Source organism: Ornithodoros turicata, unplaced genomic scaffold, assembly GCF_037126465.1.
Source record: "Ornithodoros turicata isolate Travis unplaced genomic scaffold, ASM3712646v1 ctg00001308.1, whole genome shotgun sequence".
Taxonomy (NCBI): Eukaryota; Metazoa; Arthropoda; class Arachnida; order Ixodida; family Argasidae; genus Ornithodoros; species Ornithodoros turicata.
The window spans coordinates 53,133-76,999 of NW_026999546.1; the positions used below are offsets into that span (position 1 = coordinate 53,133).

The 23,867-nt window shown below is 44.1% G+C and overlaps 2 protein-coding genes, 1 long non-coding RNA gene and 1 other non-coding gene across 6 annotated transcripts; 3 read left to right on the top strand and 1 right to left on the bottom strand.

Annotated features, from left to right (window-relative positions):
• On the top strand, positions 1-2,720 carry LOC135376812 (uncharacterized). Its single transcript, XM_064609275.1, has 3 exons — positions 1-2,303; positions 2,370-2,570; positions 2,644-2,720. Exon 1 carries the CDS (start codon positions 113-115, stop codon positions 2,264-2,266), a length of 2,154 nt encoding a protein of 717 aa, XP_064465345.1. The 5' UTR covers positions 1-112; the 3' UTR covers positions 2,267-2,303; positions 2,370-2,570; positions 2,644-2,720.
• Positions 2,721-3,460: 740 nt separating this feature from the next.
• On the top strand, positions 3,461-4,898 carry LOC135376807 (uncharacterized). Its single transcript, XM_064609272.1, has 4 exons — positions 3,461-3,545; positions 3,624-3,722; positions 4,349-4,414; positions 4,484-4,898. The coding sequence occupies exons 1-4, from the start codon at positions 3,464-3,466 to the stop codon at positions 4,663-4,665; spliced, it is 429 nt and encodes a 142-aa protein (XP_064465342.1). The 5' UTR covers positions 3,461-3,463; the 3' UTR covers positions 4,666-4,898.
• Positions 4,899-10,426: 5,528 nt separating this feature from the next.
• On the top strand, positions 10,427-10,532 carry LOC135376813 (U6 spliceosomal RNA). Its single transcript, XR_010417869.1, has one exon. It is a non-coding gene; the product is annotated as a U6 spliceosomal RNA (small nuclear RNA).
• A 3,674-nt stretch (positions 10,533-14,206) lies between these two features.
• LOC135376809 (uncharacterized) lies at positions 14,207-23,849 on the bottom strand. Of its 3 annotated transcripts, none has more exons than XR_010417867.1 (3): positions 19,894-20,370; positions 16,134-16,324; positions 14,207-14,378 (listed from the first exon to the last, which is right to left on the bottom strand). It is a non-coding gene; the product is annotated as an uncharacterized LOC135376809 (long non-coding RNA). The 3 variants fall into 3 exon arrangements; XR_010417866.1 differs by having other exon boundaries at positions 14,207-14,370; positions 19,894-20,367; XR_010417865.1 differs by lacking the exon at positions 14,207-14,378 and adding an exon at positions 23,777-23,849 and having other exon boundaries at positions 14,736-16,324; positions 19,894-20,137.
• Positions 23,850-23,867: the final 18 nt, after the last annotated feature.

The following is a 23,867-nucleotide window of genomic DNA, read 5'->3' on the forward strand; positions in this document are numbered from 1 at the left end:
AACAGGAAAAACGTGTGAACAACGCAAGCAAAATAAATCTAGTCTCGAAGATGGACAACCCAGGCAAGTTTTCCTTTTAAGATACAATAGAACAGTGAGAGAGACGGATAGAATGCCGAAGTGGGCAAAGAGTTCTGTTTACAGGCGCGTCAAGCGCGAGGTAAAAACAGCGCTGGTGGACGCGCTTACCGAAACCAACCCCGGTTCAAGTGTTTCAAGTCTACTGCCACAAAGTATTCCTGGAGGCGCCGAAAACGTAGTTTTTCATCCGCAGCACGTTGAAATAGCCAATAACACAGAAGATCACCGAAATCTCTCAGGGGAAAGTTCCACGCAGTTCGACGGTTCACCTTGGTTAGAGAGCGGTGCTGAAAGTTTATCTGTGATTGATTCAGGAGAAGGATGTGACGCAGATGACAGGAGTTGCGACTTCGTGTATGCCCACGACGATAGGGAACTTTGTTCCCGTCCAATTGATGAAACTGAAAGTTCGGCATCCGTTTGTGCAGGTCCTGACGCCGGTAACACGAATGACTTTTGCACCAGACTTAGAATTTGGAGTGTAGAGACAGGTGTAACACACAGCCAGCTAACTGGCTTGTTGAATATTTTGCACACACATCCATGTTTCTCCAACCTCCCAAGATCAGCGAGAACACTGCTAAAAACTCCTCGTGCTTCACCGGATTTTCAAGATATTCATCCTGGGAAGTATCACCATTTTGGACTTGCATCAGGACTGAGGTATGTGTTGAAGAATGCACTAAGCCTGCCAGATATCCTCCTACTGAATGTAAACATCGACGGCTTGCCCCTGACAAAGAGCACAACACAGCAGTTTTGGCCAATCTTATGTGACGTTGTAAACTGCGAGAAAAGTGAGCCATTTCCTGTCGGTATTTACTTTGGGCATACGAAGCCATCCAATGCTAACGACTACCTGAAGCTTTTTGTTTCTGAAGTAAAGGAGTTGCTTCTTAATGGAGTTGAAATAGGAGGCTCACATGTTCCTATCAAAATAGAGGCATTCGTGTGCGACGCACCAGCAAGGGCTTTCATCTTGTCAGTGAAATCTCATTCCGGTTATTTTAGCTGCACAAGATGCACAACTAAGGGTTCTTACAGGAATGGGCATGTATGCTTTCCCGAAATGAATGCTCCCTTAAGGGATGATACAGGATTTAGAGCTGCAGCACAGGAACAGCATCATACTGGTTCTACGATTTTGAGGGAAATTGCCATTGATCTTGTGCACCAAGTGCCGCTCGAGTACATGCATCTTGTGTGTTTGGGCGTCATGCGGAAGCTGCTGCTTCTGTGGTGTAAAGCTACATCTGCATCCAGGATCAGCAGTGCAAAGCGTGAAGAGCTGTCACAAAAAAACATTGCCATGGGTCCACACATGCCATTAGATTTCAACAGGAGACCACGAAGCGTGGATGACCTCGACAGATGGAAGGCCACTGAGCTTAGAACCATGCTCGTCTACACGGGACCTGTTGTACTCCATCAGGTTCTTCCAAAGGATATGTATGCCAACTACTTGGTTTTACATGTTGCTATAACAATTCTTATAAGCCCAACACTTTGTGAAGTCTATTTGGAATATGCGGAACGTCTACTCCAGCACTTCGTTCAGGTGTTCATCTCAACATACGGCTCCCACCTTGCATCTTATAACATTCACGGACTCCTACACCTTGCTGGGGATGCTCGAATGCATGGACCTTTAGACCGCTGGTCTGCGTTCCCTTTCGAGAACTTCATGAAGACATTAAAAAGCATGAAAAAGAAACCTGAAAAAGCATTAGAGCAACTGGTAAATAGGATCACTGAACAAAGAAGTGTAGCAGAATTTGACAAAAGAAAAAAAGATGACGAAACAATGTTTTCGCAAAAACACCACGATGGGCCACTGCTCGATACCTGCCGAGGCTCTCAGTACAGGAAAGTTCAAATTCAGGGAAAGTTTTTCTTGCAAGTGAATGGAAGAGACTCTGTTTGTGTTTTAAGTGATGGCACCATAGTTGAAATTCTAAACATTGTCTGTCCTGCCAATACTCAAGAAGCGTGCATACTCGGCAGAAAATTCATCGAGAAGCACGACCTCTACACCTATCCTTGCAAGTCAACAATGCTTGGGATCTGTAAAGTGTCACGCATGTCGGTGTTGCAGTCGTGGCCACTGTCAAGTGTTCAATTCAAATGCGTGAGACTACCTTTCGAAACTGTGCATGTCATTATTCCTTTGCACCATACTACATAGGATGTTCCGCATCAAGGTCAATTTCTCCTCATTTTAGGTGAATAGTCACTTCTTGCAGTATGTGCAATATCAAAGTCAGTTTCTCTTCACTTGAATTTTGTAGATGAAAAGTCCTTTGCCATCGTGAAATTCCCAGATGAAGATGACTGCATTGGAATAATACATGTCAACTGGCTTTGTGGCGGTGGCGTATGCATGTGGCCCCCGGAAAGAAACGCAACAAAGCTACGTGCTCTAATTGAAGAAGGGAGAATGCCAACTGAGAATTGGACGAGACAGAAATGCAAACCATTGGGACTCTTCTGTAAGCACTGAACTGAGCTTGACGTACATGTCTAATGCTTTCACTCATGTATTCTACATTACCATTTTTACAGGCACCTATGAACAGGCAAAGCGGAGGCTTCCCCTTGCGGAAGTCACTTCTGACCTTTCAACAGACCAAGACCTCGGACACGGAAAGCGGAAGCGTGTCGCCAGAACCATTAGCTGCTCTGAAGATGAAGACTCTAGCCTTCTTCCCGATCCTCCTACTCCACCACTGTATATGACAAGTAGGGCGACCTGTTTTTCCTTCGTACCTTGTGGAATATATGCACATACAAAAATCTGTACTTAGTGCATCTTATGTAACTGTGAAGTAATCGGATATTAAATCTCCACTGGGTGACACTAGAGGGGGGGGGGGAGGTGCCTCCAAGTCGCATCTGATAATGTGCTCAACAGATGAGACTTGCAGTACATGAATTAATTGAGTTGTCTACAATCGAAGAAAAGATTATGGCTACAGGAGGTCTTCCATAGAATCAGGCACAGTGTGTGTCACCAACAAGTGTTTTTACATACTGCAAGTCTGCTATGGGGAAATGAACAGACTCTAATTAGCAATGGTCATTGCAGCCCTGCCAAAACAAAAAGTCAGCAGAAAGTCCAGCTGCAGTGATGTATCACAAACACCTCTGAAGGGCTACATCTTGGGCAGTGATGCAGACTGTGCTGGTAAGCTGTAGTCTGCTGCGTTTATTATGACTAATTACAGCATCTGCTTACGTCGGATCGTTATATCATGTCATTACGGTTTTTGAAGTGTTTCATTATAATTCATTGGGGAATAGTCAACTAAATGGCTATCTGCCTTTTTCTGTTTTGTCTCATTGTGTCCATTTCCGATGGATGTCAGACGAGGAAGACGACACAATGACATGCAGAATAATTCGTGGATCAGCGGCCACTGCTTCTTCATCCAGCAGTCAGCGGTGTTCAGTAACCACTGTACAAGGTATTTTCCGTGGACACGCTTATGCTTGCAACATGAAACAGTTGTACCGTATGAAAGTAAGACGTGTCTTTATTTCAGACCGGTTTGGCACGGCATCTGATGTCGGAATGAGCAATGTTGGGCTGTCCAATGAGCAGTGCAGAAGTGACCAGAGGTCATCTCCTGTGCTTGTTTCAAGTGAGTGTGAATTGATGACATTGTAATATTTCCATAGATGATTTCTTTTTTGTGTGTGAAGTTGCATTAAAGCACTGGTTATTTTATTATTACTTTATTGATCTTACCGTATGCCAGGAATAAGGTATGTTGATCAGATAAGTAGGTAATTAAGGTTCATATTTCTATCAGCTCTAGTTTGAGGCATTAAATCCATCTTGCACTGATACAATTTAGATGCAGCTTGGACAGCTGCAAAATAATTTGTGGAATCGTTAAACAAACAAGGATATCATGAATAGTGCTACTGGTCTCTTTCTTTTTCCTCCTGCAAGGCCTGCTGTAGTCACAAGAACAAAAACACTTGCGCAGGAGCAAGAACTTAGAGCAGATAACGAGAGGATAGAGAGGTAGCAACCGAGCTGGTGGTATAGATCCATAACTTAAAATGTTTGTGCTGTTGAGTAAACTTTCAGCTGTGTTAGAGATATTGTCTATGATGTCGTTTTTTTTGTCCCCTAGTCTCAGGTTTTTAAGTTATGGATTTAGAGCAGATGTTCAGTTTCTGGGGAGTTTGATACAGCTGAAATGCAACTCTGTATTGTAAACATTGTGTAACATCAAGTTTGTAATTTAATTTTAATTAGGAAGTGGGGCGCACCACCGAGATAAAGGCCAGACAAACACGCTACCAGGGAGTGCTGATGCTACAGGTAAAACAGCAATATAAAACACTGTTTTCGCTCATGTCCATGTAACACTGTGTATGTGTGTGTTTTCAGCTTCTCAGAAACGCGTGCTGTCGTTGCTCCACTTCATCAGGTATGAAGTTCAAGACCATTCGGGCCTTCTAACGCGCATTCTGTCAAAGTTAGACAGAAACATGACGAAAAAGTTGAGTAGACGTCAGCCAACGGCAAGAGCACTCCGGAAGCCGTACAGTGCTTTATCACTGGCGATTTGACTACGAAGACCTATTCTGACAGCCTGGAATATAGCTGCGTCTCCGAAGTCTGGGTCACTGAAAGTCAGCCGGTAACTACGGTTACAAACACTTATGTATACGAAAATTATACTCGTTTTGGTTAACCCCAACAAGTATCACTTTCGCAAAAGATGCTCATGATTTATAGAATCGAAAGCTTTTGATAAATCCAAAGAAAGCGCAGCAGCTACAAGGTTCATGTCAAGTGGAGAATACAAACAATCAGCAAAGTCTTCCAATAAAGATATAGTACCGTTATTTTACACAAAACCATACTGTGAAAGGGATAATAGGTCAATTTAGTTTTATTGCAGGGAGTCAGGACTTCATAAGTGTATCGTTATATTAGTCATGTAGTTTGATGTTATGAAGGTTCTTAAATATACCTGCAGTATCACTTTTGAAAGATGCACCTGATGTCAATCTGACGCTGCATTGTGCTGAGAGTAAGCTTTTTTAAATATTATTTTAAGATGCCATTTGAAAATGGTCGATATCAGCCCTCGGTAGCACAAACAGATCATACGAGTACCGATATGCTCTTTTTCTAGAAGGATTTTTCCAGTGAACTGCGAGAGGTGATGTACCCTGACAGGAGCACCTCGTGTACAGGTTGGCCAGAACACGCGTTATTGAATAATAATAATAATAATAATAATAATAATAACTTTATTAATGTGCCCAAGAACAGCCGAAGCCTTGGTGTTGGCGCACGCAGACAATGTAGTATTTACAAATATATACACACACATATATATATATATACATACATATACAGATTAGGCGAAACATAACATAACATATTCAGGAAGAGGAGCGTAACGGGAAGACATTCACAGTGATACATATAATACAGACGTGGAGATATACAGTACATAGTACTAAAAGGGGAAAAAACTGTACAACTTCATGTGTTAGTGAGTGAACGCAAGAGGAGAGTTTTAAAAACGTTTGAATGAGATGTAAAGATATCAACAGAGGGGTGAATTACGTTTGTCATTTGTTGAATACGTACGATCGGATTTGCAGGCATATGGTGGGATAAGTACAGTATATTCGTGTGTCGGGTTACATTGACAGGTACGGCGATATGAAGCTGATGTAATAGAGGTGGTGTATCGAGAAAACTGTGTAAGATCTGATAACAGAGCATAATATCATGAAAACGGCGTCGCGTTGAGAGTGGTTGGAGGTTAAGAAATGACATTATCTCAGTATACACATACATTCTAAAGTGAGGGCTTTTTCTTAAGAATACGCTATGTACAATGTGTAGAAATTTCTTCTGGACAGATTAAATCCGTGACGAGTCAGTGCAGGAAAGAGAGTTCCACACTGGAGACGCGTATTCCAGTCGCGGTAAAATTAAGGAACGATACAGGTGAAGAAATACAGAGTGTGTGGAAAAGATTTTGCATGTGTATGTGAGCAAGCCAAGAATTTTGAGAGCTGAAGACCGAACGTAAGAGACATGATCATGAAAACGCAGCTGGGAGTCGAAAATGACCCCCAAATCCTTCAGTACATCGACACGCTTGATGGCATCGGAACACATGTATGTATTGCATATTATGTTAGTTTTTCTGGAGTAAGTCACATGTTTCGTCTTCAATGGATTAATAGTCATCCCATTTTTAGAGCACCATTCAATTACAGAATAAACGTCAGTTTGTAGCTTGTGAACGTCATTTGGGTCGTGGATAACTTTGAATATCTTCACGTCATCAGCGTACTGAAGAACATTAGAATGACGAATATGCCCAGCTAAATCCTTAATAAATACATTGAAAAGGAACGGCCCCAGAATTGAGCCTTGAGGAACACCTGAAGGGGGAAAGTAAGGAGAAGAAAAGGCACCGTGCACCTTTACGACACAGCATCTGTTACTCAGAAACGAAAGGAAGAAAGCAATGACGGCGTTTCCGAGACCAGTCATATGAAGTTTGTGAAGTAAAATAGTATGGTCCATCATGTCAAATGCCTTTGAAATGTCAAAATAAATTGAATCTACTTGTCCTCGTTCTGAGACACAAGGAGCCACGACGGACATAAACGATACAAGATTGGTGACAGTGGATCTGCCTGGCATAAAACCATGTTGTTGTTCACATATCTGCGACTTGAGAAAAGAAAACGTGCGGTCATAGATTACCTGCTCAAACACCTTTGAAAACGCGCACAGTAGACTGACAGGACGATAGTTTGACACATTTAAAGGATCGCCAGACTTGTGGACTGGTACGACAACCGAAGTTTTCCAGCAGGTGGGGAACACAGAGTCTCGTAGAGACAGGTTGAATACATGAAGGAGGACGGGTGCAAGGAGGTCACCGTAGGCTTTAACGAATACTGCAGGAATTTTGTCGGCCCCTGGGGTCAAAGTAGGTTTTAGCTTCCGAATAGCTGCGATGACCTCCTCGTAGGACACTGCTATACAAGGAAGGTGATAAGATACGTTCGACACGGAGCTCGAATTCGCAATTGGCTGTGCGTTACCGCGTTTGTATATTGAAGAAAAATGTGTAGCGAAGAGCTGAGACATCAGGGTTGGGTTAGAAGATACCCCACCGTTACTGTTCAAAGCGCATAGACTGGTTTCGTTTTTAGAAAGACGCACTTGTTTCCAAAATTGTTTAGGATTACTCTTGAGATCCATTTCAATGGATTTGATGCGATTGGCATAGTCAGGTGATTGTGCCTGCTTAAAGAGTGTCCGGTAGTGAGAAAATAGTATGTAGTGTGTTGTGGAGTTATGCTTTTTGAATTGCCGGTGGTGGAATTTTTTCTTCTTTAGGTAAGATCTGGTCTCCTTCGAGAACCAAGTAGGGTATCTATGAACATTATGTATGGTCCGAGTGGGGACAAAGGAACTTATACCTGAATGAACAATATCTGTAAATAAAACAGCAGCACTGTTAGCATCAGTGGCACTGAATACGGGTTCAAAATTAGCTGCTGCGAGATGATGATATAGACCAACGTAATCTCCTCGACGAAGATCGAAAATATCGGATGCTACATGATGATTACGGAAAGAAGTAGGCACGGACACTGCAAAAGGGGGGTGATATTTGTCTGGCGGAATCAACGGGGAAGCAGGTCTAACAGACGTAAAATTGGCCGAGCGGACGAAACAAAGATCAAGGAATTGTCCCCTATGGTTGGGGACAGTGTTAACTTGGGAGAGTGACAAGAAATCGGCAAAGTCACGAAGGCAGTTTACACCGTTTAAACCGTAAGACGGTTGAGGAACGGCAGGGGAAAGTTGTTGAGCTTCGAAATGAGGTAGATTGAAATCACCTAACATGAAGATGTCACTGTGTCTATCAAGTAATGGCTCCAGGGACAGAAGGTACTGGGAGAGTTCTGACGGATTAAACAATGGTGGGAAGTAGTGGACACCCACAAGTAAGTTGGGGTCATTGAGGCGATGAATTTCGATCCATACCGACTCAGGGTATTGCTCCAAGTCGCGGCGACGTATAACTTTCAAGGCATTGGACACTGCAATTAGGCACCCACCGCCACGTGCAGTAGCTTTCCCAGGAACAACGCGATCTGAACGGTACACACTATAGCAATCGGGAAAATAATAATAATAATAATAATAATAATAATAATAATAATAATAATAATAATAATAATAATAATATTATTATTATTATTATTATTGTTATTATTATTATTATTATTATTGTTTTATTCACTTCATTCAAATGATTATATTGATGTATACAGGGTGTCCACGCTAATTTTGAACAGCTTTTTTAAAAATATATATAACACTTTTTCCGAGATGAAATCAATTGCAATATAGCATATGCTGAAGGGCACTCCCTAGCAGGGCATTAGCAAAGTTCAAAGGCAGTGTCTTAATTAACTTTCATTAATTAACTTTTTAATTATAAAAGCTACAAAGTTGTCCCAATGAGAACATCTGCTCCTTCCGGTCACCTGATATTGTAGCAGTTTTCAGAACAAAAATCCGTTCGATAGATCGCCCGCAAAAAATTCGTGAAGGAACGCCATTTTTTTCTTTATTTTGTTCATTGCGCTTCTTCGCAGACGCGTATTTCCTTCATCCCCAATGTGCGAGGGAGAAAGAGCACACTATCGCCTCTCGGGTCCTGGAAAAAGATTAAAAGAAAACAGAAAATGCAACTCAAGATAAGGCCAGTTCCGATAGAGTCACCCGATACATTTGTTTTTGTTTTGTTTCCGCAAGTTAAAGCTCATCTTCGACGCATGAGGCGGCACTGTGCTCCTTCCCCCTCTCCCGTTGGGGATGAATGAAATACGCGTCTCCGAAGATGCGCAATGAACAAAATAAAGAGAAAAATGGCGTTCCTTCACGAATTTTTTGCGGGCGATCTATCGAACGGATTTTTGTTCTAAAACGGCTACGATATCAGGTGACCGAAAGGAACAGGTGTTCTCATTGGGACAACTTTGTAGCTTTTATAATTGAAAAGTTAATTAATGAAAGTTAATCAAGACACTGCCTTTGGACTTTGCTAATGCCCTGCTAGGGAGTGCCCTTCAGCATATGCTATATTGCAATTGATTTCATCTCGGAAAAAGTGTTATATATATTTTTAAAAAATCTGTTCACACTTAGCGTGGACACCCTGTATATATGATTGACGACATGATGATGCATATGATTATGTTGATGTATATGTGGGCCATGATGAGCCAAGCGTCGCTTGGTATATATTTTTCCGAAGACCTATCCTGTGAGTGCCACATATCCCATGTAAAGGTAAAAATATCAAGGTCGATAGGACTTTTGACCCGACCGCGTCATGTCTTGCCTTTGAGGATGAAATTACTTGTATACAAGTCACTAATTTCTTCGGTATTGGGCGGTTGCCTTTTAGTATGGTGCACAGGAACGCTGACAGACATAGCTAGCTTACTGACCCTACAGAAACGGGTAGTGCTATGTACCTTACGATACACAAGTACTGCCTTTGTTTACCACTTTCAAGATAATGAAGATAACCAGTATGTACAACTATCATGTGTCCAAGGCTTTTCTAGTTGCCACACAACAAAATAATAATCATATGTTATCCTTGTTTGCGTTACGAAACTTGTCACAACGTACTCGTCACTGTGACAAATGGATGATACCCAGGTTTAGGACTAACTACGGCCATCAGTCCCTGTCTTATACCCTTCCGTACGGCTTGAACAGTTTTCATACCCAGAAGATGACCTCTCTTTTTCTTCTTTAAGATCGTTCTTTATTTAATTTGATATTTCGGGATAGCAGCTCAATTTCTTGTTCTTTTATACACAATGTAGTATCGTGTAGTATTGTGCAGTATTGTACATACCGAACTACACACATTGTAGTATTTTGTCATGGTTGTGTTAGTTTTAAAGGTTAGGTTTAAAGGTTAGGTAGTTGAAAAGTTAGTTTTAAAGTAGCGTTCCATATGTCGTACTACATAGATGATTTTGTTTATTTGCTGCATGCCGTCGCGACGATCATGTTAAAGGCGTAATGCCCTTATCAAGCAGCCTCGTGCTGCTTTTTTGGCTTCCCCCTGATCGTATTTTTTATGTGGAAGTTGCAATAAAGCATCGTTTATCGTTAAGTAAATCTAACGTGTTTACCACAGAACAGCTTGTTTGATGTTAAGTCCTGATAATGATCCATCTAATCTAACGACACCGTCACGTTGGAATCACGTCCCTCATCGTAGTACAAATAACGGATCGGGGGGCCAAAGTTTTGCTTCCAAAGTACATATACCAAAATTGGAACGATAGAAAGAAGAGTAGCATGGCCCCTGTGCAAGGATACGACGCAAAATTGTGAAGCGTTCTACGTTTTATTTTGAACGGTCCGCCGAAGCCGATTGCCAGATGTCTTTCCCGAACCCCCGAGAGGAAAATATGGCGTTTTTCTTGTAGTTTTATATATTTGATTTTATCTATTTCCTTGGTTTTGAGTATACATATATAGGTATCCGGAGGTTTTTGAGTAATAAGGTTAAACTTGTTACTGTGCAACTAGAATTTGTCTGTACTCCTTGTTTCCGGTTTACTTCGCAGTTTTTTTCTTTTTTTTTGGAATCCAATGCAACTAATACATTCGGGTGTTGGTCGGGTTATTCTTTCTCTCTCTCTTCCTGTTTGGCATATTGGTGAAACCTGCAAACATGCCAAAACGAAGTAACGGAACACCACTACACGCTACTCCACAAAAAAAGTAGCGCAATGCTGGCGTCGCTACAAGCTTCAAAAGTAAGGCAATACCGCTAACAAAAGTTACAAATCAATATACAGCTCTGGCGAGCGAACCTTAACTCGATTTCATCAAAGATTTCTACCGTAAGATTTCTTCAAAAGGGTTCAGACGAGAGGCCAACCTGGACATCCACGCGAATATTTTTTATTAAACTTTGGCTCGTTTTTCGAGAAATACCCTGTAAAGATAAGGTTAAGAGCGACGGCAACACGTAGGAAACGCGAGGCCCTAGAAATTATCGGATGTCTCCGTGTTGAATTCATAAAGAAATAGAAGCGACCATCATCGCTTGTAAGTGTTCCGACATAATAGTTATTCTGCTCCTTGTTACTCAAGGTCGTTTTGTACGCAGTGAATGGTCTATGCGATCCCCGCAATCGGAGCGTGCTTGTGCGGTAAAATTCGCGGGCCCAATAATGAACCTCTACAGAGACACGTCATCGTGATGTTTGGAATAGAGTCACTAAATAGGGAGCAGAGTAAGCGACACTGTGCCACGCCGACGAGCTAGCCCGCCATCTTGGGTCAGGCGCGGCTGCGTCGCCTAGCAACGGGACGCCAATCTCCCCTTCTCCGGAGAAGAACGCGCAGCCGATCTAGCTCGCAAGGGGGAGCGGTTTAGGATGGAGGTGACTCAACATGGACGGCGAATTCGTGGAAGGAGAAGCCACGTGACACGATCGGCCCAATCACGCACGCCGAACGGCGGCTCCAGCGCGGGAAAGAAATGCGAAACTCTGTACCCCTATTTAGTGACTCTAGTTTGGTAGACAGACTGAAACCGGAACAGATCGGTAGGGGAGAGCGGGTTTCAGGAATAGGCATTTGTTCGTTGCCACCTATTGAGGGAAAGCTAGGACCGATGGCCGCGTTCTTTTCAGAGACCATCGTAATCCCCGCAAAACGGTGGCTTTCGGGCGCGACCTTGTTCGCCACTACCTTTGAACGTAGTTCAACTCTACGAAATTCGTGGCGCTGCCGAACACTATGACGTCATTTGTCTACAAACAGAGAGAGAGAGAGAGAGAGAGAGTTCTATTGTCCTGTTTCCTGTCATCCTTGTCAACGCATGGAGCAGGTATGGCTGAGACCCAATATAGCGATGCGGCAACTTTTACAAAGGCTCATCCGCCTGGCGAAGTGCTTGCACCCATACACCCTTACTGGATGATCCAGGCTTACAGGGAGCTGGAATCACGGGACGCGTACGTCCACGCGGAATTTATGAAGGCTGAACTACTGTCTCCACTTAGAACGGATAAGACCAGAACACTGGGAGGCAATCACGTGTAATAAAAAAAGAAAAAAAAAGCGATCATAACTTACTCCAGCGTCCTGATCAAATTTCTCCCATGCTTCGTTCGCGCATTTCTCAGTGATTAGTGCGAATATTCCGCGGAACTTTACATTCGTGAGGGTAAGAGCCATCGCGAATTTCGTGCAAATTAGTTTCTCGCGAAAGTTACCGCCAGAGTTGGTTACGAAAAGTATATTTGTTTACGGTTCCGTTTCCAGTAACTGAAAAACTCCTCTTTTCGTTTCCGTTTCTGGACGATTTTCGGTAGCGGTTTCTGTTTCCGGTACGGAGGTAAGTTGGGTACAGGTTTCTGATACTCATCCGGAATTCTGTCTGGTTTTGGCTTTTTCATGTCAGATATTCTAGCTATACATAGTTGTTGCAAAACGACAGCCACACCGAACACAAACACTAAAGACTTTAGTGCAAAGTTCGTCACGAGTCTTATACACCGCCAGTAGATGTCTCTCTAGGTTGCGAAAACACGTGCTTTTAAATTTCAAAAGTCTCCGCTCGTGCTCAAAAATACTACGTCATCCAAAACTTTCGCGTCCATCTTACTGTGCAGCGGGCTCAACAAGAAAAGGATGTCCCGAAAATAAACGAACGAATGAATAAACTAATGATGATTGGGAGAATAGTGCGGATATATATATATATATAATTTTCATATTAACGCGAAAACTCTGAGGGAAACTCCTGCGAATTTGGTTTCCGTTAACGTTACCACTTCCGAATTTCGTTTCCTGGTTTCGGTTTCTGGTAGTGGAAACTAAAACAATGTTGTTTCTGTTTCCATTTTCGTTTCCTGTTGAATTTCGGGAATTACTTTCCGTTTCCGGTAGGCGATTCTGGTTACAGTATAGTTTCTCCAACGCCATCAAGTACCCGACGTACGAGGGGCGTTCAAGTCAAACCGGGACTTTTCATTTTTCGCTAAAGTAAAATGGACTTGCAGGCCAGAAATTAGTTTTATTTTTCAACGTAATCTCCAGCTGCACTACTGCACTTGTCTCAGCGTTTCACAAGGGCTTGGATGCCAGCAGCGTAGAAATCCTTACCGATGCGTAGCAGCCATGATCGGACCGCATTCATGACCTCGTCGTCGCAGCTGAAGTGGCGGCCCCCAAGGAACGCCTTCAATGGCCTGAAGAGATGGAAATCGCTAAGGGCGAGGTCTGGACTGTAAGGGAGATGTGGCAGCAACTCCCAGCCAAGTTCCTGTAAGGTGCGTGTTGTGAGATGCGCGGTATGTGGGCGTGCATTATCCTGTAGGAGGAGGACTCCTTTGGTGATGGGGCACGGCTTTCTGAAACTGGATGTGTTCATGAATGATAGTGTTCAACGTTCCCACAGAAAGGTCAGTCTTTCGAGCCAGTAGAGCAGTTCGAGACATGTTATCCGTCGGTCCTTGAGGATCAGGCGCTCCACAAGTTGGATATTCTCAGCAACTCTGACACTGGGCTCCGAGCCGCCCCGGCCGGGATCGTCCCGCACTGATGTACAGCCGTCTCGGAACCGTTTGCACCACTCAAACGCTTTGCTGCGGCTAAGTGTATCGTGGCCATACTGAGCCTGAAGTCTTCTGTGAATTTCAGATGACTTTACGCCTTCATTCACGAAAAACTTCATGACAATTCGCTGTTCGATGTGCGCGCTCACCTTGTCGTCGGCCGTCTTGTCTAGCAAGTGTCTTCTGTTTTGCACAAACTTTGGAGAACTACGTGGTGAACACAAAGGCCTGTCGCGATGAAAAAGAAGTAGCGGGAGCCATTTGTACACTTAGGAGACAGAAAGTCCCGGTTTGACGCCCCTCGTGTATACGCTTTCCAGTGACGTAGATGGTGTCGTCTAGGCATTTATTTCGTGCGAACTTTATATCACAAAAAGATAAAGAAGGGGTGCACTTCCTACCAATAATCTCGCTTCTAAAATCAATAAAGACGACGAAAAAATGTTTGTGACATAAAAACACCGCGTCCTTTATTGACAGCACTTTAGCGAGGACGTCTTCTTACGTGGAGACAACTCGTTCCTTTCCATCGGCGACGTCGTGTGGTTCTTGTTTTCCAGCAGTCACGTATCACGGGGATCCGGCTGATTGTCTCGTCGAGATGACTTCTACCTATAGTTCTCAACACCCAGAATGAATTGAAAATAAGAACAAATGATATATCAGTTTCCTCAACCTCTAGAGTCTGCTCAGGAATCTTCTGAGACAAGCAGCTTCTTTGGCGTAGATTTGAGACGAGTATATATATATATATATATAAAAGTGAAATAATAAGACTTGGACTACATATTACAGGGACATTAACAAAAACTAATTTATTTAATGGGCAATTCAACACATAGATTAAAAAATCATCATCTTTGTCCTGACGAAGACAGTGCCACTGTCGACGACCATTCTTTTTTTAATCTATGTGTTAAATTGCCCATTAAATAAATTAGTTTTTGTTAACGTTCCTGTAATCTGTAGTTCAAGTCTTATTATTTCACTTTCATTCAACTTCGTAGCCGTCTGATACATTAACCTATTTGTTCTATATATATATATATATATATATATATATATACGCTAAAAAATGGAGGTTCGAACGACCAGGATGTTGTATATAGATAGAGGAAAAAAGACACCAAAGACTGAAGTAGGGAGTGGGGGAAAGTTATTTATTAAGTTGGCATTTATACTAAGGGTCTGGGGAAGTCTACGTTTCGGCGGAAGCTCCGCCTTCTTCGGTTTTTCCTCTCTCTCTCTCTATATATATATATATACAAATATTATATATATATATAAGTATAGTATAAGTAGTATATAAGTATCTATATATATATAGATAGTCATGGAACGATCCGACAGCACCAGAGGACACGTGTTTCGCCGTGTTTGCGGCTCGTCAGCTCTGGGTAGCTGCGCATCGTTCGGAATTGGCAAACCAGGGGTCATTCAGCGAGCGATATACACCGGAGAGCGTGACTGAGCACTCCTCAATGCCACAGTGCAAGCCAGTGAATTATAATGAGGGGATAAAAGTCATTAAAAAACGGGTAAATGACACTAGACGTGTTTGAAATTGTTTCGTCTTACTTGGGACTCGTCAGCGCGGCGTAGGGGCATGTGACACGATCTTGCCCTATGGCTGCACATTGAGCATATGTTTACAATTTGATCGTGCACTCCCAGCCGAGTACAGCTGTTTCATCCTACTTGGAACCCGTCAGCGCGTCGTAGGCAAGTGACCTTGGGTCGGCACTAACAGTGCGTCTCGGCGAGACGTCAATGTTCCACGGGTACGTCTCGCCGAGACGCACTGTTGGTGCCGACCCAAGATCGTGTCACTTCCCTGCACCCTAATATATAATTCTCTAATATTCCCTAATATCCCCAATTCCCTAATATATAATTTGTATTTATAAATATATTCGCACTTAGCTGGGACACACTGTATACAGGTTCTTACCCAATAAAAGCCTACCTGCGCCGGAATGTCGTGCTCTCCAATTAATAATAATAGCAATAATAAAAATATGTATAATGATTCGTGGCTTTACGTCGTGAGGCAGTCGACATCCAGTGGTGGTACCGCGTGCTCAGCACCTCTCGCTACGCACACTTCGCACATCGTCAGCTATCAGAGCTATCAGAGGTGCACGCGGGTGTGCCCTGGCGTCGTCGAACCTTTTTTTCTGGTATTTAGTGGCAGTCCAACGGAGAACGTTCTTCATCCACCGTTCGCGTTGCAAGTCGCACGTCGGAGTTTAAACCTGTCTAATAGCTCTGTCAGTTTTCTCGATGTGTTCCTGTGATGTCGGGTCATCGCCGGCGTGTGTCGGTTGTTGAGAGGTGCAATGCCACGTAATAGCCAGTGCTGGTCTGTTACGTACCATCACTTTTCCATGTTTTCAGGCCAAGAAAACCTCCCTCGTGGTTGCGATCTTGCGCTCGCATGAGGGACAGACGGTGCTGGATGTGGCACATCCAGTGCAGGAGACAAGATGACTGCATGGAAGGAATATCATGTGTCTGTCTCCCGTCTTGCAGATGATGCACTTGCTCAAGTCACCTGTATCAGCTTCTGTAAGAGAAGTTCGAATAATAAAGGTTAAACTGTACGGTTCTGTGTCTACGACGATCCTACTAACTGCGGTTGAGAATCCTCATTCAGCCCGCTGAATATTGCCCGGACATACTACTCTTCTACATTTCAAATGAAAGGGTATTTTTCAAACTGTGAGTGATTTCAGAAGGAGTGTGACTCAGAGAGAGAGGAGAGCACTTTCTGAAACTTTGGGGTCCTCAGGATACCGCGTTGGCTCCTCCCTTACAGTCTTTTCTGCAAACGGCAAAGCATCAACACCACGAAGACGTCGTTACAAAGTCACGAAGACGGGACGATTGCTCAAGAACACGTTGCTTGGTGCACTGTCACGGTGTGTCTTTGATTTAAATGAAAATGATATCTTCACAGCAGATATGCAACGATTGTTTGGGAAGATAATTATTTTTGTTTAAAGCGTCGCATCTTGAGTGCGTCTGTAAGTGTGGTTCATCAATGCAATGACATTAGAGACGAATGTCCAACAATCGCTGTGTATATCGGTTACGGGGCAACTACAAATTGGAACCTACGGTGCACTTCTTCGTGCCCGGAGCACCGGTACAAGCCCAGACATCAAGTTGTGGCAACATAATTTATTTGCAATAAAATAAGCAACTGCCACGAGCATCGGCAATATGAAACGTTCCTTCCAGTCGAGCGCAAGTAACGCTGAGATACCGTTTGAGACTGTACTCCTTGGTCTATACCGGAAGTTTCATGGCACAGAAAGTCAGGATGCTTCTCCCATTCATGTCCATCCAATCAGGCGATAAGGGGGCGGAAAATGCACCCTACGTGCTAACGTTGCACTCCGCTTAGGGAGTGAACGTCGAACAGAGAACAATAGATCACGCGACCAGCGACTCGATGGGAAAATAAAGAGTGATTTGTCTCGACTATGCGATATCTACCGACCCTACCACAATCTTCTAACGTAAATGATACATTTCAATTTTATGTTCTTGCTTTCTAATGTCACCCGACGCTCCACCAGTGCCTTCTGCCACTCAATACTAATGTGACGCTATTGTTCCGTTAGAAGTAGAAAATAAGACGACATGCGAACTTTATAGTTGAATAATGCCAAGAGAACAAGTTCAAAATATACTACAGAAGTTTGTAGTCTCGACGAAGATAATCTCTGCTGGATAAAAAATTCAACGGATAACTTGGCAATGGCCCATTTCAGAAATGAGTTTGGCGTAATTGTAATCATATCTATGTGGCAGAATCAATGTTTCGGATTATGTATCATATGTGATTCTTATGTCCCCCTCACTATCCTGATATGCATCATGCGGCCCCTTATCTGTACTATTAATGTCACACACGAAGTCGTGCGGAACCCATATTACTGCCGTATCACTTCATACGGGTGGAAATACAGGGTGTCCACGCTAACTGTGAACATATTTTTTTAAAAATATGTATAACACTTTTTTCCAAAATGAAATCATTGCAATATAGCATATGCTGAAGGGCACTCCCTAGCAGGGCATTAGCAAAGTCCAAAGGCAATGTCTTAAATAACTTTCATTAATTAAGTTTTTAATTATAAAAGCTACAAAGTTGTCCCAATGAGAACATCAGTTCCTTTCGGTCACCTGATATCGTAGCCATTTTCAGAACAAAAATCCGTTCGATAGATCGCCCGCAAAAAATCGTGAAGGAACGCCATTTTTTTCTTTATTTTGTTCATTGCGCATCTTCGGAGACGCGTATTTCCTTCATCGGCAACGGAAGAGTGGGAAGGACCACAGTGCCGCCTCATGTGTCGAAGATGAGCTTTAACTTGCGGAAACAAAACAAAAACAAATGTATCGGGTGACTCTATCGGAACTGGCCTTATCTTGGGTTGCATTTTCTGTTTCCTTTTAATATTTTTCCAGGACGCGAGAGGCGATAGTGTGCTCTTTCTCCCTCTCACATTGGGGGTGAAAGAAAGACGCGTCTTCCAAGAAGCGCAATGAACAAAATAAAGAAAAAATGGCGTTCCTTCACGATTTTTTTGCGGGCGATCTATCGAACGGATTTTTGTTCTGAAAACGGATACGATATCAGGTGACCGAAAGGAACAGATGTTCTCCTTGGGACAACTTTGTAGCTTTTATAATTAAAAACTTAATTAATGAAAGTTAATTAAGACATTGCCTTTGGACTTTGCTAATGCCCTGCTAGGGGGTGCCCTTCAGCATATGCTATATTGCAATCATTTCCATCTTGGAAAAAAGTGTTATACATATTTTTAAAAAATATGTTCACAGTTAGCGTGGACACCCTGTATATGTGGTATACGGTCCTATATCACTTCATACAAGGCCCACATAAATATCACATTGACTCCATATGTCTCCGTATGGTACCCATAAGAATGCCATGTTGCGTACATACGACTTCATACGCGGCCCATATGTATTAACGTAGGACCCATTGCAATAAAAATACACAAAAGGGATAAGTCGACTTATCATCTTATTGTATACAGTTCTATATATTGTACACTGAATTCTCAGACTCGCAGATTTTTTCTGCACTCAGGAATATGGAAGAACAATTTACCGATATTTCCGGAAAACCTTTCGTGTTTCACGAGAAACCCGCGCTGTAATACGACCTATATCGTAAGTAAACACCGTTTCTGAGACGTGACGAAACGCGCGCAAACGAACGATGCCAAGCATACCAAGTAATGAACTAAATTCATTGGATACGCTGAAACACTTGAAATACTTTGAAGCACTTGAAAACACTACAAATGAAACACTTAAGCAATCCACAAATAATATTGATCGTTTTTCCTAATTTGTCGCTCGTGATATTTAGCGCTACCACCGTTTAACGTGCTAGTTCTTCAGTTACGGGTTATTGAATAATTAGGTAAACTGACACAGTCTTGACAACTTTACAACACTTAAACTAGTGCCACATAACGGAATTTCAACCGGTTCTTGAATTTGGTCCCCTATGTACCGTCGACGCCATGCTAGCCACCGAGCAGGTACCTAATCTGCACGACCGAGCAGAAGGTTGCTAAAACATTGCCATGCTTCATTGTGTCCAGCACGAAATTTTAACACCTCACGGACTTATATGCTGAAGATATCGACAGTCATGTTCCTCCCATGTGCACGACGGAAATTGATATTCTGAGGCTGGAACACAGAATATAGGACGACACAACACTCAGAACATCAATTACTATCGTGTCCAACAGATACCGCTTGCGTAGCGCCGTCGTATGAACGTGTGTGCGGGTGAGAAAAACATGTAAGAGTGAAAGTGAAATGAATGCGTGAGTGTATGTGATTGTCCCTTCAAATGACGCACCCTTGGGAGTCCTTGGGAAGGTGTGTAGGCTTAGCACAATTGGTATAGCCTTGGACCGCCAATCCAGAACATGTGGGTTCCAGTCCTACAGCTGGCTAACCTTTTCAGTGACAACTTTCTTTCATTATTCCTATGTATTTCCATGTTTGGTGCAGCAGAGTCACATCCGCAAGCTATCATGGTGTCTTATATGCATTGCAAATAGACGCGGTACTCACTTGGAACTTCCCTTGTTCTGACGTTTTGTGGTAAAGACACGACTTCGCCTAGCGCCCTGCGTAGGTCTTGCTCGTCCAGCACGTCTACCAACCCCGTGCTGTTAAGTCTTGCGCGTATCGCTAACTCCACGATGTCCGTGTTGATGCCTTGTAAAATCAGGCGGCGGACAAGATATGATGATTTTAGGTTCACTACCAAGAACTCTGTTGCTTTGTCAGACTTGCTCCTTTCTGCAAGGCTTCTCTGGAAGGCAAAATGTTGCTAAGGTTAGAACCACTTTGATACGCATGATACACGGGTAGCATTACTGCTTTTCCAGAGGGGGACGCCTAATAGAACGGCGTTTGTGCCTATTGACACATGATAATTGAGAATCTGAGATCAGATTGCGCAGATCGATGCCCCACACGGTTCCTCCTAAATTCTCTATACTAACTTCTCTTTGTCTTACTCGTTATTACTGTCCTCTCTGTGATGTGATTCACTGATAGCCGGGTTTATTGTTGTTAGAGGCAAATTTAACATGATGTGTTTTTACCATACACACGGCAGCGACAACAGAGACATCCAGTACGAATCAGACTATGTGCAGTTCTGGGCATGTAACCACTTCGCTGAGGAAATCCAACCGACATAATTCGCCACTTGTCGTGCTCTACGGACGTCGACACTAGAGGTAGCGATCATTTTCCTCTATATATTTCGCACGACAGACTGCCCCTCTCAGCAACTACTGGACTGATTTCTTTCACAAACTGGAGACTTTTTCGTGCGGGCCTCGAACATCTGTGCACACCGGTATGTCCCCAGAGGCTCTCTCGCAAGCAATTACCCGCGGTATTCAGGACGCCGTGGTCATGTCTAAAAGGGTAACAGGCCATGTCGGTCATTCCCCAGCAATTAAGCACCTTAGAGCATTACGTCGTCGAGCAGAAAGAACGGCTCGTCGGACAGGGCAACTTACGGACATTGTGGAATGCCGCCGGATGAAAGCTAAAGTAACACGAAAACTCAAGAAAGAGGACAGGAAGCGTTGGCGTAAGTTTTGCCATCATCTTTGATGATGTTCTTTTCAATATGGTATTTGTCCAAAATTGTCGATTCGGATTGAGAAGTTTTGGTCACTTTCAATGAGAATTCTGAATGAGATATCCACTTAAACCGAATGAGCTCTCCTTCATGTGTATAATACGTCTTGACAACAAGGATTTTTACCATATACATGGAAGGAGGCATTGGTTGTTCCCATCCTGAAACCAGGCAAGCCCCCAACTGTCCTATCCTCCTTCCGCCCTGTGAGCCTGACAAGCTGTACGGGGAAACTGATGGAGAGAATGGTTTTGCATCCTCTCGACTGGTGGCTCGAAAAACAACGTGGGTTTCCTCATGAAATGGGTGGATTTCGTCGCCACCGATGCTCCATGGATCCAGTTCTCGACCTAGTCTCTACAGTCCAACATGCTCGTGCCCATCGACGGATCGTCGTATCAGTTTTCCTCGACATCAAGCGTGCATATGATACCGTATCGCACATTTGTGTGCTGCACGCGTTGCGCTCCTTTGGGGTATCCGGTCGGCTCTTCATCTTGCTCCAAGACTTCCTTACGGACCGAACTGTCGCTTTCCGACGTCCCAGGGCCAAGGCCATCAGTATCCTGTTCCTCAAGGAGTCCCCCAAGGAAGTACTCTCAGCCCGACACTCTTTTAACGTGGTGATGACCGGCCTAAAATCAGTAATTCCTCGCAAAGTGTCGTTTTCCGTGTATGCTGATGACGTCGCCCTTTGGACAGTAGGAAAATCGCGCCCAGCCATATACAGCGCCGTCTGCAGCTCGCTTTAAATCCATACGTACCTCGCGCACCGTGCGATGGACCTTTCACCCGAAAAGTGTGTCGAGCTCCCTTTCACGCGCAAGCTCAATTTCCGCGCAAATAAACGCGCAATTTCCCTCTTTGGGTTGGTGCAAAGAAGCTTGAGCCGGTACGCTTCCACCGCTTCCTTGGCGTAGTAATCGACTCTGACTTGCGCAGAGCTCGGCACATTAAGCACGTTGAAACTAAAGTGCAGCGATGGCTCCCCGCAATTCAACATGTTTCTGGCGCAGGATGGGGCTGTGATCAGCGTTCCCTGCTCGCAGTTCACGCGGCGTTGGTGAGGGCGACTGTGCTTTACAGCCTTCCTATACTGCACAGGACATCAACAACATCATTAAATACCCTTCGGTCCCTGTTTGCTCGAAGCCTTCGTCGCTGCCTCGGAGTTCCAAGATTGGCTGAAACACGGCAGGTACTGGCTGAAACTGGTGAACTCCTGATTGAGGTTCTACGTCAACGTGAAACGGCTTGGTACTTCCTCTGTTTGCGTGCTCAGATTCCCCGTCATCCGCTCCTCAGGAAAATTCGATGCCGCCCTGAAAGCGACCTCTATCGAGTAGCGCAGAGGCTTCACTGGCTTCATAGCTAAGGACATTACACCGCCGGAAGCCCCGTGGTCTCTGCCGGTACCGCCCACTTTTGTACGCCTTCCAAAACTTCTGGAGAGAAGATATCAGGTCCCCCCTCAAGTCCTCCGAGCCCATTTTCATGCTCTGGTAGATGAGAAGTGTCCTACGTTTACGACAGCATATACCAATGGCGCATCCCGAAACAACAAGTCCGCCTCAGCATTCGTCATACCATCCGAAGGCGTAGTGCACGGATGACGCCATTCACATCCAACCTCCTCCACAGCTGCGGAACTCTATGCCATCCTTTTCTTTTTACAACACATCACTGATTTTACACAGCAGGAATGGGCAGTCTTCACGGACTCGAAATCTGCACTTCAAGCAATTGAAAATTCCGGCATACGAGGGCCATCAGCACCCCTAGTCACAGACGTGTTAATGGCTTACCACACTATCTGCGCAGCAGGGCACAGGCTAGTTCTCCAGTGGGTACCAGCCCACTGTGGTGTCGTGGGGAACGAGCAGGCCGACAGCGCCGCAGAAGCAGCACTCTCGTATCGGAAACGAACCACTGTTGTTCTGCTGACAGGAGACCGCAGTTCCATTCTGCGACGCCTAGTGACACCCCTCGCGCCTCGATGTGGCCTTTACAGCTCAGTGGCGTTACCGCATGAAACAAGTTGACTCTCCCTCCTGCTGCCACTGTGGTGCCACTCTTGAGGATGTGGAGCATATTCTTCTTCATTGCCCCCGCTACCAACCTTCCCGAACCGCACTCTCCGAGTCTGTTCGTCAGCTGGACTCTCGCCCCTTCTCCCTATCGAAATTCCTTGGTCCCTGGCCCAATCCAGCCCAGCAACGATCTGCGCTCAAAGCTCTTTTGACATTTCTGGACACCATCGGACTTCGGTCGTTATTGTGAAGGGGCTCGTTATCTTATTCCCTGCATCCCCACCAGCAATGGGGTAGAGTATCGCCTCTGGCGATGAACCTCCCCACTCTTCAAAGAAAAAATAAAGTTGTTGTTGTTCAAACCGCAAAGCATTCAGTGAGATCTTTATAACAAACCCACCAGGAACGGACACTATGCACAGCAGAAAAGCATGCAGAAAATGCGTACGACAAAACAACAACGGGAAGGTGCAGTGTACAACGAAGTACAGCATTCGAAAAATATTTAGCAAATTTAGGAGAAAATAACTTAGAATGTTCAGTATGCACAGTGAAGGAGGAGCGCTTGCAGGGGGAAATGTCTACCAAATACAGAAACAGAAGGATGTAAACAAACACCCCAAAGCAACCTGCCCCAATTCAGCTAGTACGTACAATTTGTGCCTCATGCTATTAGCACGGTACACGTTGCGATTGTACAAGCGCTTGATTCACGAGCTTCCTCTAGGTTGGGCAGCTTTATCGCGGGCGGAGGGTAAATTACGTCTGCCAGTGTATTGCTGTGCTCCCGTCTGATGTTCTCGATAGTCTCATCACCAAGCTGCAGAATGACGTAAGGACAGTCTCTGTACCAC